The sequence below is a fragment of the Poecilia reticulata genome, chromosome 13 (genome assembly GCF_904066995.2).
Source record: "Poecilia reticulata chromosome 13, P_reticulata-male-v2, whole genome shotgun sequence".
Taxonomy (NCBI): Eukaryota; Metazoa; Chordata; class Actinopteri; order Cyprinodontiformes; family Poeciliidae; genus Poecilia; species Poecilia reticulata.
In genome coordinates, this window is record NC_088842.1 from 28,588,213 (window position 1) to 28,608,558 (window position 20,346).

General features: G+C 37.2%; 1 protein-coding gene and 1 long non-coding RNA gene across 3 annotated transcripts in view; one reads left to right on the top strand and one right to left on the bottom strand.

Annotated features, from left to right (window-relative positions):
• Positions 1-20,346, bottom strand: part of cntn5 (contactin 5) — a 161,539-nt gene that overhangs the window by 29,436 nt on the left and 111,757 nt on the right. For both annotated transcript variants that reach the window (XM_017308391.2, XM_008426420.3), the window contains 3 exons: positions 16,836-16,980; positions 6,896-7,023; positions 6,321-6,508 (listed from right to left, as the gene is read on the bottom strand). In XM_017308391.2, the coding sequence (XP_017163880.2) occupies positions 6,321-6,508; positions 6,896-7,023; positions 16,836-16,980 (461 nt within the window). The remainder of the gene's footprint in view (positions 1-6,320; positions 6,509-6,895; positions 7,024-16,835; positions 16,981-20,346) is intronic.
• LOC145554467 (uncharacterized) lies at positions 1,158-2,159 on the top strand. The gene is made up of 2 exons (XR_014090424.1): positions 1,158-1,239; positions 1,825-2,159. It is a non-coding gene; the product is annotated as an uncharacterized LOC145554467 (long non-coding RNA).

A 20,346-nucleotide genomic window follows, 5' to 3' on the forward strand; every position in this document is an offset into this window, starting at 1 on the left:
CCTCAGAGCAAGTGTCCCAATTCATTGCACAGATGGTCTCCAAAGCCACGGCGTCTTCAGGGGTGAAACTTGTCAATCTTGTCACGACACCTGAAATGGCGCTGGTGATGTTGGCGGAAACGTCCGTGTGGCTTTGGTCCTCTGGAATTAACTCCTCAAACCCAAAATATCTCCACCTGATATCCTCGTCTCGGTCTTCGGCAACTTCTTCTTTATGATGACCAAGAAGTTTCTCCACTCCTTTAGAGGCTAAGTAGCCCAGGCCCCAACCGATCGATAGCATCATTTTTAAGTTGAAATGGTGTGAAATTCTCTTTACGTGGATCCTAAGGCAGCTGGAGAGCAAACTGAAAATTCTTGTATTCCAAATGATAATAATAATCTTTTGAACCTTTATGACATCATAGATGAGAACATTGGTGGCATGATGATGTCAAACAATCTGTGACAGGTTTTTGTTTGTTTTAGTTGCTATGGAAACACAGAGTTATGTGTAAGGTGGGACTACTGTCAATAAAAAAATGCATGGTAGACATTTAAATCCGTGAATGTAAGTCAATAAATGTGCATAAATTTAAGTTTTGTATTTGTCCTGTTTTTCAACTCATACATACGTGTAAAAATCAAACAAATTAGTACAAGTGTTTTATAGAATATTTTCCAGAAGTTAAACACATCAGTCACTGTCTCTAAGCCTCTGCTGGATCTATTTTGAACCGTCAGTGAGGAGGATCCCCTTAAACAGATCATGTTTTGCCTTAATTGCTTGTTTTGTTCATAAGGAAAATATTTAACATCTAACAATTAGATTTTTTTTTACATTTGAATCAGTGACAAGGATGATGCACCAAGCAGATCAGCCAATTAATTAATTAATCTCACCTTCTTTATTTATTTTTGTACCTTTTCTCATTCTCTAACCTCTCAGCCTCTTCACTGTGTGTTTATGAATCGCCCCTCTGTGAGATCTCCTGTTTACTCTTAGCACCGCAGCATAAAGTGACAGTCCACCCAAAACATTTTGCTTCTCTGATTGCAGGACCAGTTAATGTTGTTCTGTCCGTTTAGTTGTGTTTTGTTGCCTCTCCTAGTCATTTATTTTGGCGGGTCAAACTGACAGATCTCAATTGCTGTGGCTGCTGTCGCTGTGGTCTAAACATATGGAAGAATAAGACTGGATCGAGCCTTATTAACACGGCCGAACGATTAAATTGGGTGTTTTCTGTCGACCGCTCGACGGTGAGTCGTTGAGGTGAGAAATGCAGTGGCGACACGCCCACTCAATTTGTGTATTAGTGATTAAAAAAATGGTCTTATTAATTAAAAGGTCATTTTCTTTTTGTTAATTTTGTGGCCGAATAGATGATATAACCTTAAAATGTTAAACAGGCCTTTTGATTTTTGTAGATTCGTCCTTTTAGGATAGTTTTAGTTACTTTTCATTGATTTTTGTAGACGGCCTATAGAACTCTGGGCTTGCTTAATTTCTTGGGAGTTGAGCAACGAACTAAAAGAGAAAAACAATTGTTTAATGAAAGGATATGAAAGTCAATTAAGTTTAATTGACAAGTTTAATTGACAGAGTCAAGTTTAATTGACTCTGTCAATTAAACTTAGATACAATTTGAAAGTGCACTTTAATTTGATCTGTAAACTTGATCGCGATCTTTAACTTGAAATTCATTTGAAAGATTCCTGAGAAATACTTGATGGAATATAGCTTTTTTTTGTAATTATTGAATGTTTGGTTAATTTGGATAACAGTTTAACCCTGTTTAAATGTGAAAGTTAATTTGTTTTATTTTTATTTATGACCTTGTTTAGGTCAGGTTTTTTTTCCACCCCTTGTGTCAACCCAGGATGGCGAGCTACAGGATCACCGCAGCTTTGCGGTAGGACTTAAATGAACCAAACTACTTTATTTTGGATCTAATGCCTTGGATCATGGACTAAAAACAGTTGGATTATTGATTGATGGACCATTAATCACCTTGGATTCACGAATGGACTTAAAATATAAAAAACGCTTGGGTGTCATCAGGTTTTATTGTTTTTTTTTTGTTTGTTTTTGTTTTTCTTCTTTGTTGTGTCTTTCGGTTATATTCATAGAAAATCACTGTTATTATAAATATTATTATTATTAAATATCTTCCTAAATATATGCAAGAATATACACTTGAATACAGTGGTGGAGAAAGTACTCAAAAAATTTACTTAAGTAAAAGTACAAATACACAGTCAAAAATGTACTTAAGTAAAAGTCAAAGTACCACATTAACATTTTACTTAAGTAAAAGTAAAAAAGTACTGGCTTTTAAAAATACTTAAGTATTAAAAGTAAAAGTACTTGCTGAATGCATTGCCTAATCACTAATATCATTAAGTGTACCAATCGTATTTAATTTTAATACATCAGTAATGTGCCATTTTAATGAACAATGCCACAGATAAAGCATGTTTTTATTGAGTTTACTCTGTAACATAGTTTAGACTTAGATATGTGATTCTATGCATCATAATTTCAGGGATGGAAACATCTCCTGTCCTAACATAGCATGAACTTCACTTTTTTTGCCACACATTTATTTTGAAAGAAATCCAACTGGCAGAGGAGGACCTGGAACCAAGGAGCCACATAGCAGAGTTGTAGTCTAGACCACCGAACCCAAGACCAAATCAAAACCAGCACCCCGTGCTACATGACAATAAAATTAAGTGCACCTATCAAAATTGCTTCTCAAATTGATCTGAAAGATTCACTTTCCCATAAAAACACCTAGATATTAAATACTTAGAGCTGAAATAAATTTAACCAGTGACAATTAAAACTCTTCTTCATTCTGTTTTGCTTTCATCTCTGTGCCACAATACACAGAGGTCTCCTGCCATCCCTAAAAAAATAACACCCTGGGTGGTTGCCCATATTGACAATGTCAGAAATTGCACCATTAAACATAGCAATTAACAACGCTCAACTATGAGCACTGTCCAAGGCCCAATAAGCAACAAGTAACCAAGCAGGAGGAGCACTCCCTCCTGCTGCAACGTCTGCCACCATGACAGGTGACGAAAACAAAGAGCAATGAGCATGCTCTGTGTTCTTAAGTTCTTGTTTTATTTATTCGCCAATTAAATATAAAGATATTTTAATGAAATAAAATAGCTACTGCAGTGTACACAGAGCATTACAAGAACAAAGAACGGCTCTCAGTGAGGCTTCAGCACTATAGGACTTGGTCAAGATCCGTCCAGAAGAATCGGATCGTTCCTGAATGTCATATTTCTATATTGCACTTTGGTCACAGCGTTGTCCCATATATGCAACACCTCAGCCAACACCTCCACACAATAATTTAGCGCATGAGTGACAACTTTTTTTCATCGCAGATGCAACATGTGTTTCAGTCAATACAGCTAGCTTTGCTAGCATCACGTCCACGGAGCTTACCTTTCTTTAAGCTTTCCTTCCAAGTGACGTTAAAAATTGGACGAAGTCCCCACTGTCTGTGAAAGCGAAGCGCTGCTGATTTTACATGTCGCCATATCTTATGACTTATGCAGCGCTATTATATTACTGACGCTCAGAGGAAACCACTGCGCATGTGTTAGAGCTCCGCGTGCGAGTAAAGGTGGAGCCGATGGGTGACAACAGACACTAAGTCACGTTATTGCTTGGATTTTACGGCGCCACCTTAAATCCCTGAACTTTACATTTTAACGGAAAAAAAGCTCAACGCGACTTGGATGTAACGAGTAACACGACACTTTGTAGAAATGTAGTGAAGTAGAAAGTACAGATACTTACTGTAAAATGTAGTGGAGTAAAAGTAGAAAGTACCCATTATTAAATCTACTTAAGTAAAGTACAGATACACGAAAATTGTACTTAAGTACAGTAACGAAGTACAAGTACTTCCCACCACTGGTTAGAAGGAAGCTTTTGTTGAAGAAAAATCTCAGGAAGTTCTTTTAGGCAGTTTGCCACAGGTCAGGTCACATGGCATACATGTGGAGGGAGATGCTGCGGTCTACGACTAAATTTGAACGTTTGGCCAAATGACAAAACATTATGTGTGATGAACCACCGAATCTGCGTTTCACCCTGAACACACCATTGCCTCCATGAATAAAAGTAGTGACAGTTTCACGTTGTGCGGTCACGTAAGAAGCTTAATAAAACAACAATACTTCAGCGCTACCCTTTCTAATATACGTTGCAATGGATTAAATCAAGCCCTATTAATGTGTTAGAATGACCAAGTCAAATTCCAGCCTTTAATCTAGTTAAATATCGCTAGTCTGACACAAAAAGTTACAGATGGTTGCTTTAGCTGATCTGACACACTTTGGGGCATTCTGCAAAGAATAATGAGTTGAAATTACCTTCTGAGATGTCTAAGAATTGCAAAAAAGATAGAATATAACCTAAGGCCATGCTTTTCAGATTTTATTTATGATTTTTTTTTAAACTGTGTATCCTATTCCTTCCGCTTCATTATTAAGGAGAATGGATGTTGGGCTATCGGATAAAATCCCAATGAGATATTTTAAGTTTGAGGCTGTAACGGGGACAGAATGTGTAAAAACTCAAGAGGTACAAATACTTTTGCATTACACTGTAGCCATGAAATGCATACTCTAAAGACAATAATCAAGGTTTGTATATTACTATATGAACTACTGGAATATGTACACAAATGTATGTCAATGTGTGCTTCACTACCGAGATTTAAGAATGTTTAACACCCAATATGTTTACATTCTAAGTTGAGGAAACACTCTCCTTTTTTATCTGCGGAATAACAGATCCACATTTGGAAAGATAAAATATCACACAACTAAGTGAAGATGGCCCACTGCATTTTTACAAGTAGCAGCTTTCTTCAGATGCTTTTTTAAGACTCCAGCCTTATTCTGGCCGTATGTCGAGTATCATTAAAACAGCCCTTTTTAACCACCGTAGCAGCAACTGTGACTCTTTTTAATGAGTATTCTGATTATTCCAGCAGCTGCTATGTTGGTGTGAATGACGTCACCTCAGCAATTCTTTCACCACCTTGTCTCACTCCTTCAACCTGCATCGGTGTCTGGAAAGGATACTCTTATTCTCAATAAAAGTTTTGATTAATTTGCATTAACATTTTTGTTCTGTAACTAGCCTAAAACTATGAGTCATTTTCTTTACGTTGTTTTTTATACATACTGGCATTTAGCAGTGTCAGAACTTTGCAGAAACCTTGATTTCTAATAACCCACATGCCAAAGTGAAGCATTCACTGATGTGTTTTGATACCTAGATTGCTGAAGCAGTACTGATTAGCAGTATATATGCTTTTTGATTACAGCTGTACCTCTTATGTTTCCTCTGATTTTCATTTGTTCTGATATTTGTTATTTTCCCACACGGAGCAAAAAAAAAAAAGGTTATTTAAGGACGTGCAACATAAAAGCATAAGCTGTTTTTTAAAAATACGTTTTAGGTAAAAGATAAGGTATACTGAGCTATACTTATTTTAAGAGAACGTTATTTTTTCCTTCATCCTAGGTTTCCTAAATAAGCTAAACCAATAAACTTGCCTTGCCTTGACTCTGTTAAATTAAATGTTAAATTCACCTAAAAAATAAATAAATAAATAAACCAGGAGTCAAATTTAAGGATAAAAGCAGCAAACTGTATTTTTTATAACTTTTTTTTTTAGATTTGTTATATTATGGAAGGCAAAAAATTATTGTTAGTTGTGCAATTTTCTACTACACTTTTTCTTTCCACTCAATTTTCTACTATTTTGTTAAATTACACTATGTGAAGATGCATTTTTGTTCATTTCTCCCTGCAACAGTGAATAGTCTTCTTCATGATTGTGTAGGCTATTGAATATAATTTCTGTAGTAAAAAATACATTTTTAAAGGATGTATGTAGTATTACATTTTTTGGGATAAACAGCAAATGTTGGTTTTATTAGCGTTTTATTAGCTTACGGTCATAGTCTTAAAAAATAACAGAAATAAGCTCGTAAAAACAACATGACTCATAGGTCTCACTTTGTATATTAACTTGTTGAAATAATGATACATTTTAAGACTGCCTTTGAATTATATTGCAGACTATTTACCACAGAAATTACATTAAAGGGTGAAAAACGCTTTGAATAAAAAAAAACAAAATTAATAATTTTATAAAATAGTGTAAAAAAAAACCCAAAAAAACAATGTAGCAAACCTAAAACGTAGACAGGATAAATGAGAAAATAAGATAGCAGGAAAACAAAAGGTTATCCAATACAATAAAGTTAAGCTTAGACTTAGCTTCTCCCCTTACTTTTGCTCTTACTGTCTGGATGTACTCAAAGTGGCTGCCATCTTGCTGAAAGTCGATCGGTTTCTGGTTGAAGAACCACTGAAAAGCCACATCCAACGACGTGTCGTGTGTTGCTTTGCAGCTCAGTACGACGCTCTCCCCTACGGTCACCTCCACTCTGCTCGGGCTCAGCACCACACGCATGGCCTCTGGAAGCACAAAACTGCTGCACTGTCACCGCAGGCTAACCCAAAGTCAAACCGCTGCATTTTTTGTGTTTCCACCTCAGTGCCAAAAAAAATGTCCAGTCCCCCTAAAAGTAACGTCTGGAGGGATAAAATACCCTGCTTGACTCATCTAGACTAGTGCATATATAAGAGAGACGGTTACGCTATTAAAACCTGCTACTGTAATATGATTCTTGAATGTTAAAGCCCTTCTTCATGGCTGATCAAGCACAATAAATTTTCTGGCACCCATGCAACGGTGGGGGTGGGGGGTGGGGGTGGGGGGGCAAAATGACATTGGAGACTGTTTACTGAGGGCTGACTTGTGCTAATTTGGCAGAAAATAAAGGCCTCTGGGGCATCACTTACCTTTTACCCACAGTATGGCAGTCATCTCTGCAGAGCCCAGCTGATTCTCTGCCCGGCACACATAGTTCCCTTCATCCGCTCGGCTGGAGTTAGCAATTTTCAAAGTGTTGTTCCGCAACACCATAATCCTATCAAAAAGGAGGCTGAAATCAATACTGGCATGAGAGTCAAATTCATACACCAGCTGAACTTAGGACATGAAGTCATTTGTTAGTTGTACAGAGTTAAAAGTATAGAAATGTTCACCCTGCTGGGGTATTTTTGGCAGAATAATCCAGCTGGGGTATTTAAAATAAAAATAAGCATTAGAAAAATAACTTCAAAATGAATCATTTAAAAAGGAGAAGAGCAAAATACAAGAGAATCCCAGTAAACTTCAGTGACATTGAAAGGTTAACTTGTTTCAGCAGTTCAATTCAAGAAGAAAAACATATGAAGTTATATTTATTTACCGGTGGGCTTTACTTAATAGTACTTTGGGTGGAGAGAGAAGGAGAAGATGTGCAACAAAAGGTCGGAGAGCAGAACGCGATCCCTGGGTAACCGGGTCGAGGTCGCTTTACCAACTGAGCCACCGTATTCACCTCAGTTTTAAAGAGTACTGCTTACAGCTCAAAAAAATACAGAATTTTGTTTCTTATATAATCCAACCATTACATTTTATAACACCAGAAACGGACAGTACAGTCAGGACAAAGAATACTAGCTTTACAGTTAATACCATCCAATAATATTGTCTACACACATAATACCGTTGCTGAAGAGGTTTTCTGTTAATTAAATGCTATATCCAAGAATATTACTGGAAAATTGAGTGGAGGGAAAAAGTGTGAAAGAAACGCACAAGCAACACAAAAGACTGCAGCTTTGATGGGATCATGAAGCAAAGCCCATTCATGAAATTAGTGGAGTTTCACCTCAGCAGTGACGCATGCTAATTGCCTCTATGACTCACTGATGTAATAATTCATGCAAAATATTCCCCCAGCAATTATTCAACAAACACTGTAGTAAATATGTGCACGAGGCTGACATTTAAATAATTTATTTGGTCTTTTTAAAAGTAAGCTTTCCCTACTTTTCTTCAAAATGGACAGAAACAAACATTTGAAATATACCACTTCATTCAATATCACTTCTGTAAAACCTTTTCAGTTAAACTCAGGTATAAGATTTATTGTTTTATCATCTGAGAATTATTCAGTAGGTTTATGTCTCGTGATGTTGCTCTGAGCAGATGAGAGTTTTCCATTCACTGAGGCTAAATAAAGAAATGTTGGGAACATGTTTGGAGATTGCTAACTGCAAAAACTCAGAATTTGCATAATCATCACTTCCATATGCCTTCCTGATCAAAATTGATTTGCTGATTCCCAGTGAAAGCGTCTTCCTCTTTACAAATCCTCTCAGCTCATCGCCGTTCACATGAAAAAGGATCCGCTTGATATCAAATTGTTTCCGACATTTATGCCGGGTCCATAAATATCTTCAAACTGGAGTGTTAATGACGCCTACTGATTTGGCAAATCCCTCTCAGGTGACTTTTGAATTGGGTTTAACTGGAACAAATGAGGGAGATGACATGCTAAAAAGAGCCACCGCTGGTACACAAGACAGGAGAGGGTGACGATATTACAGTCTGAGGTGTCATTTTAGATTACTGTATGGGCACAAATATTGCACAAATTGGATTCTATAACACCCAACGTCTCCCAGCTCCCCTAAATACACTTTACAGACACCCAATTTGCCAAACCATTGTTTTGGGGGATGGTGACAGATTCCAACAAGCCAATACTGTTAAAAAATGATTTTGTGCACGAAATGATATCAGCAGAGTGCCCTTCACCAACATGGTGTATTCTGTTTGGAGGTGAAAACATGTGGCCATCAGCTTCAAAAACAAACATCTGTGTCATGCATCCAGGACTCTGCTTTTCAGAAGATTGCAGGGAATTATTTTAGGCGTTTTGCTGCAGCTAAAAACCTTGGTTTTCCATGAGGTGTTCTAAAGTCAAGCATCGTTCTGATGTTGATGATAATCTCTGGTCAAGGGAACAAGAGCAACAGGAAGTCCAACAAGCAGATAAGAGCTGTTACATGCTGTGCAGGGACATTTCTTTCCCCCTAAACTAAAACAGGTTTGTTGTCATTCTAGCATTTTTCTTCTCTTTCATTTCAAAGATGTCATGCTGTGCAATTTTTTTTTTCTGTTTGCTGCACATGACTTCACTTGGAACAAAGGGAAATTTTTCTATTTTCAGCAGGAGGAATGCATTTATACTTTTGAATTGGGTTACAAGTGCGCATCACTTTCTGTGCATGGCCCTTCTTGTATGTCTTCACCTGTAGAAAATGTGATAAAGATAAGTAAATATGATGTCACATTTACAAACTTGGATTGAATTGGATGATGGAAACAATCTATGGTGTTGGTAAACATTCGAGTTGAAGCGGCTCATATTACAACAGCTGATCAGTTTTGTTTTGTTTTGTTTTTTTTTTTTTTTTTCAAAAAGAAAAAACCACAACTGTTTGGTCGATACATCGGCACCAGCCTCAAACTGAGTTGCTGCTGAGGAATAAGGTTTTATTTGTACTTGTAAAAATAAAATCCATAAGTTTATCATAGTTAATTTCTAGCAAAAACAACAAAACTATGACTGGCATAAATAGAATGAGCTGCAATTATACAAGATTTGTAGTGATGCAAACTCTGGAATTAATTAATAGTAATTAATAGCAATTTTAATGAAAACCAAAAACATAATGAGCTCAACAACAAATCTATCACTTACGATATTCAACCATCAGATTGGTACAAAGGTGCTGTTATGACATTCAGCTTTTAAGTTTTTCAGGAAACTGAGATCATTCATGTTACTTCTTTGAAAGAAACTTTTTATTTAGAAATGTGAACTGCGGATTCTGATATTATCGCTGGGGGCGTCTGTGCTGCTTGCTACACCACTGAGATGGCATTTTAGGCTTGAACTGCTTCAGTAATGGGCCAACTCCTTTTTGCATGACTTACACAAAACACTAGACTTTTTCAGCGTCCGATCAGATCATATTTTTGAAGAAAAAATGAATGCCCAGTGAGCCAAAAGAAACAGCTCTGTTGTCCGTCACTGTTGCTTTTGGTCGTCAGATTTACATGCGAACCAGAAACATGAAATATAAACCTTCCAGCTTAGGACTTCCAGCACTAATTATTTGCAAATTAGTTGTTGAGTTGGTGACAAAAAAAGGATCTGAGGTTGTGTCCAAGTTACACATCACTTTTTGTTTATGAAATGACACTGGCCCTTTTCCCACCGCTGGCAGGCAAAGCAGGTTAATTCATCAGGGTTTTTTGTGTACAAAATACAAAAACAGTGCCAATTTGTTTAAACAAATCCCAACAAATTCAGTGGTTAAAAATTTTACTTTTTTGTCACAAATCTTGTCCTTTTGGAGACCACCCACCAAGGTTGCCACAGCACAGCAGCCTCATGTGTCCCACAGCTGCGTGCTCACGTACTTGGCAGATACTTTACAACTTCCTGATTCAAACCCCTGGAAAGGGAGGGAGCAGGACTTAAAATGGGAACCTCTGGGTCTGCTCTATCACCTGAGCCAATGCAGTCCATTAATTTTATGGACAATTTAGACATTGTCTATAGATATTTTCAAATAAAAAAATGCTCAGTGATAAATTCTCTGACATCAGCACAGCAGGTTAGAGATGCCATAAATGTCAGCACAATTATAACATTTCTTCATGCTATGCTATGCTAAGGAGACGTTCTGTGCCCTGAAGAAAACTCACTCACCTCAACATGCTGAAAGCTTGAAATTTATCCAATTGCAGTGTAGTCAGCCCTTTTTTTTGACCAATTTAACTAAATATTTTTGGACTAATTGAAGCAGCCATAGCCTGTGCATGAAGATTAAACTTTCAACCATGTACAGAAAAATACAAAAAACAATAGGCAATGTCAGCATAGCAAAAGTGACTCCAACAATTTATACACTTGTGACCACTAAAAGCTCCATATCCAGCAGGGATAAACACGGTGCATTAAAGGAAACACTAATGTAATGAGGATGGATTCAGTGGGTAAAGAAATGTCTCACCAAGGTTTTGATGCCACACAAACATTAATTTCTATGTTTTTTTGTGTGTACAAAGTACAAAGCAGCTTTGTATCAGATCTTGTGGCTTTCAAGGATCACAATAGACTTCCATTTGAATAATTACAGTATAATTTGAAACTCATCAAAGGAAAATTTCTAGTACAATGTTTGCAGAGAATGCTACACAATGGGAAATAAAGTACATCTAGGGTTCTTTGTTCCCCTGCATCACTATTTCCATAAATCTAAATAAGTAGTGCTTTCATCTAGTGTAGGATCGGGGCTCCACGTGACGCAACCTAAATGTTACTGCATTCAGTGAATTGAGGGAAAAAAATAAAAATAAAAAACTGTCAAACTCTGATGTGCATATCACCAGGCGGTTCTCAAAGAAAGCCCAAGTGTAACATGGAGGAAAACAAACCTGCAAACATCACTCCTGCATTCATAAGTAGGCCCTCATTCAGCTGAAGGACACAAACAAGTCGGTGCAAACATTTTGGTTTGACTTGTAACAGCTGGGGAATTAAATGCTTGACATAAGATCGTATAGGACTTAACTATATCCAACGAGGCTGCTTGCAGCTATGCGTGGATTTGGCTGAAGGGCAGAAATCACGTCAGTATCTTGTTATGCTGTTTTTTTCCCCCAAAGAATCAAATAAAGCTATTTGTTTGAATTACATAACATTATTTCGGATTTGATTTTAAGAAAAAAAATCAATGAAGCCCCTGGTATATTTTTGGTGTTTTTGTTTTTTTAGAGGGAACATATTGCTCACATTGAAATATTTTAATAAAGCCAACCTCAAACTTTAAACTTATTTAATCAACAGAAAAACAAATCCCTCGCTGAGAAATAATTATTCTGAACAACATCCTGTAGCACAAAAACCTCCAAGAACGCATTAAAATAAATATACCAGTTTTCTTATTATCATTATTTTACACTTTATATGATTAGTGTCTAGGAGCTTCAAAATATAGTCTTTTATTTATTTCTTTAGGATATAAATATGAGATTACAGCAGTCACCACTGGCCACGACCCTGAATGAAGATCTAATTTTTGTCTTTTTATCTAGTGATCTGGATGGTAAGGTAGTAAAAAAAATTAAAAATCTCTAAAGCAGCAAATTGTAGCATTGTGTGGGTCGTTAAGTCTCCATATCAACATTTAGAGAATATCTACAAGATGAACAAAGTTTAAGAATTAAACAAAAAAAGGCGTCTTTCCTTAATCCTGATGAGTTCAAACAGGTAGAGTTGCTGAAGTCTAGAAGGACTTTAACTAGAATCTTGTGCTCCGGTGAATAGTTAAAGGTTCCTCTCTTCGTATGCTACAAGCCAATCTTAAGGATGTTTCAAAGGGTCTGTTCAAATTCAGGGACTTCAGTCTTTGAAGGCTGCATTTAAAGAATAAAGTCACAGTGGTGAAATGAAGGCTGTCCAAATTCAAAGACGATTTCAAATGTGTCCTTCTTATTCTCTAATCTGAAGAATGGGTGTGGTGTAGCCCACCCTATCCCAATATTGTGGGCTAAGCGGGAGATATTTGTTTTGTACCAATGCCGAATGAAGTAGGAGAGAAGTTCAATTTTACACACATTAAAATCTGTACATACAAAATTTAAAATGTAAAAATGGCTGTGTTTTGGGGCTTTTGTTATTTGCATGGGCATTTTAAAATATATTTTGCTAAGAAAATAATAATAATAATTCATTAATGTTTAATTTTTACCAGTGTATGTTTAGGGTGGTCATGATTGCTTGGCAATAGGACAGGCCAAGCAATAAATCTAAAGCTAAACTATCCAATTTCACAGTCGCTCAAATCTGGTCCTTGTGGTCAAAGACAGCATGTGGGAGTTTGGCCCTTTAATTTTAATACTCTTTACATGTTTAAAATACATTTATTTAGGCCTGTAGACAATCTGATTAAATTTGAAATAAAATAAACAGACTTCAGTGTTAAGATACCCGATGCACTAGAATGGAGTTTGGCGAGTTAAAAAAACTGTTTTATTCAACATCAAGCAAAAGGTATTGAAAGTTTTTCTTGATAATTTCTCTACTGTTGGGCATTTATCCTTGCAACACAGAGCACTTTTAACAGCAGCAAGGTGATTGGAAATGGCAACGAAAGACTCATGGGGGTGAAACGAAATCTACCTGCACATAGACAGTTAGGCAACCATCCACAGCCAGGAGACATTTTTCAAATTAGGGAGGATATTCACATCCGACAAGGACACTGAGGCAGAAAGGACAAGATAGAGACTACTGGGTATACAGAATATGCAAATGAAGCCAACCTTAAAAAGAACCTACAGGAAACAGCAAAATATCACAGAAAACCTTTATCATTTGGTAACAAATCTGTTGACTTGAAGGGTGTCAGAAGTAGAATGGAAACAGAGTGATCATTGCTTAAATGCTAAATCATTAAATTCGAGCAGATTCTTTAAAAAGTTTGGCAAAGAGAATAGAAATTCACAAATTACTCACTTACAGTCTGACAGTAAGTCCGTGTATTTCAAATGAATCTGCCACGTGTTCTCAAGCTAATGGGATTAATACCTTCTGTTTAAGAGACAAAAGCCCTGAACATTACCGGAAATCCATGTTAATTACAAACCTTCATTAAGTCAGCACAGCTGTCAATGCCAGATAAACGTGAGGCGGCTTCGATTCCTCCCCTCCTCCTTCAAGAACACAGCGTCTCTCCATCCAAACACTCTTTACTATAGATGGTGTCAGAAAATCCTTGCAGGAGTCACCCTGACCCGGACCTTACAATGCACGGCTTCTCCCACTTTGTTTTAGCTGTTTGAGATTGCTATCAGCCCTTCACAAGGTTGATCGCGATTTAAACAGTGACTCTCCTAAACACGGTGTCATCCACTTCATTAACTCACTTTGGGACATTTAAGTTGCAAAAGACAGGCCATTAAGGGCGTCAAACTGAAACGAGGTTTCAGTCTCGGATAACAAAGCCCCTTTCTCTTGCATCCTAGCTTTACTGAAAGAGAGATTATAGGAGGATGAATCATACACATCTGTAATGTCAGATTCCATAGTGAAAGCAGGTGGTGGGCACCGTTAAATAAAATGTTAGTTGCGTCAACTCTGGGGCTCTAATCATAAGCATTAGTTCTGCCAATCCTAAAGCGCTTCACCAACATGTTATGTGGCAGAAGCTAATGCTAAAGTGCTAACTTCAATTCAAATTGAAAGACCACAAACCCCAATATCAATTTCATTTTGACAGATATTGTTTATGTTCATATATTTTTCTGTTGTGTCCATTTTTTATTTTGTCCCTGCATGTTTCTTGTTCGAAATACAGTTGTTGGGGGGAAAGATTGATAATGTGACAAGAATTGGAAGTACTGCATGAACAGTGTTCGCACCCTTCAGAATAAGAGCATGTTTAAAATGCCTAACTGAAGAATTAACAGTTGATCACCAAAACTTCAATAAAGATATTGAAGTTTATTGAACTGAAAATTTACAAAACACCCCAGTAAATTAGCGCTTTATAGTTTATCAGGAAAAAACTAAATTTCTAGGAGCTAAGTGTCTTAAACATTGACAAAGCTGGCAAAAACAACAAGTGAAAAATTAGCTCTGCTGCTAGCACTCTAGCGAAAGTGTGCTCCCCATTGGTGAAAGTAAATTGCTCTAAGATGACAGATAACAACCTTGAAAATGTATTCATACCCCTCACCTCAGTCACCTAATTAGTAAGTAGATTCCACATTTGAGCAATTTCATCTTAACACAACTTCACCTGTTTCACAACTTCAAAAGAGTTTTGCAGTTCTCAAGTACAGCAAAAGAGTGACACTAACTTCTTCTATTGAGTACATTAGTGAACAAACAGCTACAGACATTAAGCCCTAGACCACATTGTGGGGAAATTTAACAAAAGGTTGGACTATGAAGCACTATTTCCAGCTCTGAACAACTCAGAGCTCCATGTAATCCATTATCAACTACAATCTAACCCACAAATCTGGCTTGTATGAGAGGCAGGAAGAAGGTAACTGCTTAAAGAAACCCAAATTAAGTTGCATTTGTAGTTTGCTGCAAACCTTGTATGGGGTACATCAAACAGGAAGGTTGGATAAAATTAAAAGTGAACTTTTTGGCAAACCACTGTATGTGGGAACCAAGCACCAAGGCTGAAAACCTGATACATTTTTCAACAGCAACATGGTAGGTGGTCAGAAGTGATGGGGAGATGGATGTAATTAAATAAAGGGCATAGAAACAAATGAGATGCTTCAAAAGACTTACAGCTGGGGCAGAGGCCCAGCAGGATAATGAGACTAAGAGTAAATAAAGCGTATTCCTATTCATTAATAACCCAGTCACACCTAATTCTAATTGGAAATTTGCAGTAAGAATTTGAGCTAATTTGCAAAGCAAAACTGGCAAAAATTCTGAGTCCAAATGTGCAAAACTGATGGAAACACACCCCAAAAGATCTGCAGCTGGACCAGCAGCCAGAGATAGTTCTAGAAACCAGGGGAAATTAATTTAAAAAAAAAATCATATAGCATTTTTTTTTAAAGTTTTTCCTTCCATTTCAAAATGATGTGACTTTGAGATTAATCACCACATAATCAACACTTCAATAAAACCGACAATCCTGTTGTAATTTGACAAACTCCAACACTTTAAACAACATTCTTAACTGTAGTCTTTTTCAGAACATTGTTTTAAACAAGGTCATAAACAAATATGATGTAATTCAAAACCATACCAGTGTAGTTCAAAACAAAGGCGAATTTCACCCTCCAGTGACATAACAGCATCAAACCCAAACCCTCTTCAGTCCACCTGTTGGAGTTGTAAAGATTTGTAGCTGTCTGTTTGAAGGAGCCACACACACTGAGGATCTGATTATCAACCCGCTGCCCTTGCCGTGAGGCTGTTGAACAGACTACTAAATCTTAGCTGATAAACAAACATCCCCTTCCTCACTCAGAACTTTGGATTCTCAGCGGTAAGTGATAATTTCAGCTGCGTCGTTCACTTTGATTGATGGGTTCTTGCGCGTATTCGGCCCCCACCAGGTGCAGGCAGGAGATGCTTCTCATAAAAGATGAAGCGGCAAACTGCATGCGAATTCCAAATGAAATTGTAGGGACTAAATTGTCAGCATTCTGGAGGAGCAGAGGGGGTTAAGTATGAGCCTCCAAAGCTCTGCTGGTACCTCTAGAGTTGTATTCCAACAGTGACACTTAATTTCAGAAACTTTACTAAAAATGGGACGTGTTGGAACAAGACATGTCTACCAACCCTCACAGGCTGATAACAGTTGGATTTTTGATTCAATACTATGAGAGAAAAAAAATTATGAGCCAATTTAATTGTAAAGGGCAATAAAATCTTTAAATATTCCAGCATAAAGGACATTAAAAATTATTGCTATTTAAAAAAAAAACACTTGAAATTGAAATAAATTCTTCTTTAAACCATCTAGCCTATTATTATTATTTTTAGTGCAATAAGGGGATTACAACTAGTATATTTAAATTTTCCATGAATTGAACAATATATGACGACATATAATATATTTAATAAAGATTCGGCCAACAGGTTTTTTGAATAACCTGTCCAATTTTGGTAACATTCATTTTATATTATAGAAACTTAAACCACGACACACATCAGGCAGCTCACAGTTATTGCACGCTCAAACTAGAGCCAGGCTTTACTGAAAGCAAACAACTCACCTATTTCAGGTCTTGTACCGCTTCAGCATGAGAGGGGGGGTTGTGTTATTTAAATAAATCACTAGAGTGTTTTACCTTTTGTTTGGTTGTATCCTCCTATCTTCTCTTTTCCATGTTATGCGGGGTTTGGGCGATGCTTTCGGCTTGCATTCCAGGGACACGTCTTTTCCGAGCGTGGCTATGACCCGTATCGGATTGGGGACGAAGACGGGCGGAGACGCTGGGTGGGACAGAAAATCAACGGTTTTTTGTTTTGTTTTGTTTTTTAACTGTGGATTTAAAAACTATGTCTATAATGGCATGGCTTACTTCATAAATCAACATGATCATTGAATAAATGCAGATATATATTGTATTAAAAAACAAAAGCTTTTTTTTTTGTTTTGTTTTTTTTTTTTTCTTTGACAAAATCCCCAGTGCCACAGTTACTGGGCTGCATACTTTTCTTTTTTAGGTCGAACAAAGTTGCAAGGAATTTCTAATTACTAATGTATGACTTCATGTTTTCCTGGGGTATAAATATGACATGACACATAGGCTCATTTTAATTAGCCACTGGTCAGTGAGCTACATAAGGTTCCATATTTATCATGCCACCCTGAACAATCAGCAGGATGAGAGGTGAACATCTATGGGGGAATTTTCCTGCCATAATCCAAGAGCACACATTTTCAGTCTGAAAGCAGGATTTTATGTCTTTTGTTCTCAACACTTTTAATACTTTTGCCTACATTTTTATTTTGAAAGCAGGACTTCACATCTTTCTTTTCTAAACTTGCGATGATTGTACTCCGAACCTCTCCTCGCACTCAGTGGAATTTTCCTGCCATAATCCAAGAGCACACATTTTCAGTCTGAAAGCAGGATTTTATGTCTTTTGTTCTCAACACTTTTAATACTTTTGCCTACATTTTTATTTTGAAAGCAGGACTTCACATCTTTCTTTTCTAAACTTGCGATGATTGTACTCCGAACCTCTCCTCGCACTCAGTGGAATTTTTCTGTCATAATCCAAGAGCAAACATTTTCAGTCTGAAAGCAGGATTTCACGTCTATTGTCCTCAAAACTTTTAATACTATTGCTCCTGCTTTCAAAATAAAAATGTAAACAAAAGTATTAGAAGTTTTGAGAATTAAAGATATGAAATCCTGCTTTCAGACTGAAAATGTTTGCTCCTGGATTATGACACAGAAGTTTCCCCATAAACATCTGCTTAAATATTTGCATTTTTGGGCCACCAAATCTTTTTTGGAGGTTTTTATTGGCACTAGTGCCTTTCATTCACCTGTAGATTCACAGAGAGAAGAGCAGAAAAAGAAGGGGAAAACATGTAGTGAATGACCCAGGACCAGGAATCAAACCTGGGACTGTAAACTCTGTATGGTGTATTTGGTCTACCACTGAGCCACCAACCATTAGACATAATGTTAAAATACTTTTGTCAGTTTATGAATCCCTTAATGGCTTGGCACCAGAATACATCAACAACATGAGACCACTCAGGTCTCTTGATTCAAATCTACTTTGAATCCCCAGAACCAAACATGAAAAATCAATATTCAGTTTTTATTCTCCACTAATCTGGAACGAGCCTCCAAAAAACTGCAAAACAGCGAAAACACCTTTAAACCAAAGGCTGAATTCCCACTTCGCTTGTTTACTAGAGTTGGTTTTGATTAATAATGACTGGAACATTGATTAGTTCTAGTTTTTACCCCAATGTTTGATGATAATTATTCTTGATGACTCTGATGATAGCATTTGAGAAAATGTGACGTTTGTTGCTTGTTTGCTGTTCTCAACATAATTAGTTATTGTGTTATGTTTTTATCATGTGAAGCACTTTGAAATGCCTTGTTCCTGAAATATGCTGCACAAATAAACTTGACTTGATGATCATAATCAAGCATCAATCTTGTAACTTTGAATACAAGTGAAGTTATGGACAATTGTAGCCTCAAGCCTGTTAGTGACAGAGTAGATTATTTATGTGAACTTCTACCGGTACAGGATTCTCTCATTAGCAGAATAATGAAGTATATTAGTATAATAAAGCATAATAAAGTTCATATTTGTAAAAAGACAATACAAAAGATTGTAAAATGTACCAAAGTGATGATAAACCGAATTATTTGAGTATGTTATATTGCCAACTTGAAGATGACACAGTTGGGTGCTTTGTGTTTTTATTTATTTCTATGTATTTTGTTATTGGCATTAATTTAACCAGACTGCCTGAGAGAGTAGTAAGTACATAAGATACAAATACTAAACAATTATGTAGCTGTTTAGAGAACCATGCACTGGCCACGCACAGGCTCTAGGGCTTTGTCAACACTGGTTATTCAAATCTTGAATGATGCCTCATAGGTGACGTTATACACAATGACAATTCAATCTCATCTGTAGCTACAGGCCAACCCTTCTCCCTGTAACACTTGTGTCTTTGAGCCTGAGTAGTTGTCTGAGTGGCGGAGGTCCCTGTAGACACAAAAAGGAGCAGAAACCGGAGCAGTTGCTGTGTGTATTTGCTTTAATCAAAGCTGGTGGCACCACCACTCACATGCCTCCATGCTACCACACTCCCAGAAGAGCTGGATCTGGGACAAGATCGCAGACGTGAGGGCAGCCGTTGACCCCGTGCAGCCTCTGGTGATCGCTCATCTGCAGGCTGTTATTAGTCATGTAATCTGTCCTGATAGTGTTCGCTTCTGGACATCGAGACAGAGCGCAGGTCACTGGGAAGACGTGCCCGTAGGGTAAAGTTATGAAAACATTCATCAACGGCTTCCAAATCTCATCCAACGTGACTGTGACTCCGAGGAAGCCACGAGTATCTGGTCGTCGGCTTGGATAAAGCCTTTTAAAAGCCCCGCAACTTTTAAATCTTGCAGACAAACACCTTGAATCTTGAATATAAAGCTCACCAAGCAGTGTTGTTCTACACAGACATCCCAGAACGTACACAGAAAACTTTATCCATTTGCAGTAAGATTTTCAAAATGCCACAGATTCCCCTTCAGAAAAGGGCAAGCCATAAAAGACAGTAAATCAAGTCATCCCTGAGGGAAAAATGAAAGGGGAATGGGTATCACCAGATGTGTCCCAGTATCGAAGATGACAAGGAGAAAATAGTGCATCAGCACAGAACAGTGGACAGCTATTTCAGCACGACTCTTATGTTTTAGCCTGCAGCCTTAAGGCAGAGAAGCTCTTTCTCTTTGCCTTTTAATGTCTAAAAAATGTCCAAGTGCACATAGTGCTGGTTCGGTGGAAAGAGGAAACAATAATGATTATACAAAGTTATTCGTAAGTAGCCAATTGTCAATAACTGCAGGTGATTAGACAATTATGGCAATCCCTGACAAGGCACTGACTGTTTTGCAGTATCAAGTTAGTTTAAAGAAAAAAGACAACGTTGGCTGTTTGCAAAGTCGTGCCATGGAAATAACAGAGCTTCATCTATCACTCTTATAAGGCAACAATGTTGTTTCTTGTACAAATACGTCTCAGTAAAATAGAACATGTGCTCTGATGAGACGCATTTGTCGTATTTTAAATGAGCTTTTAAAAAAATTATCTCTA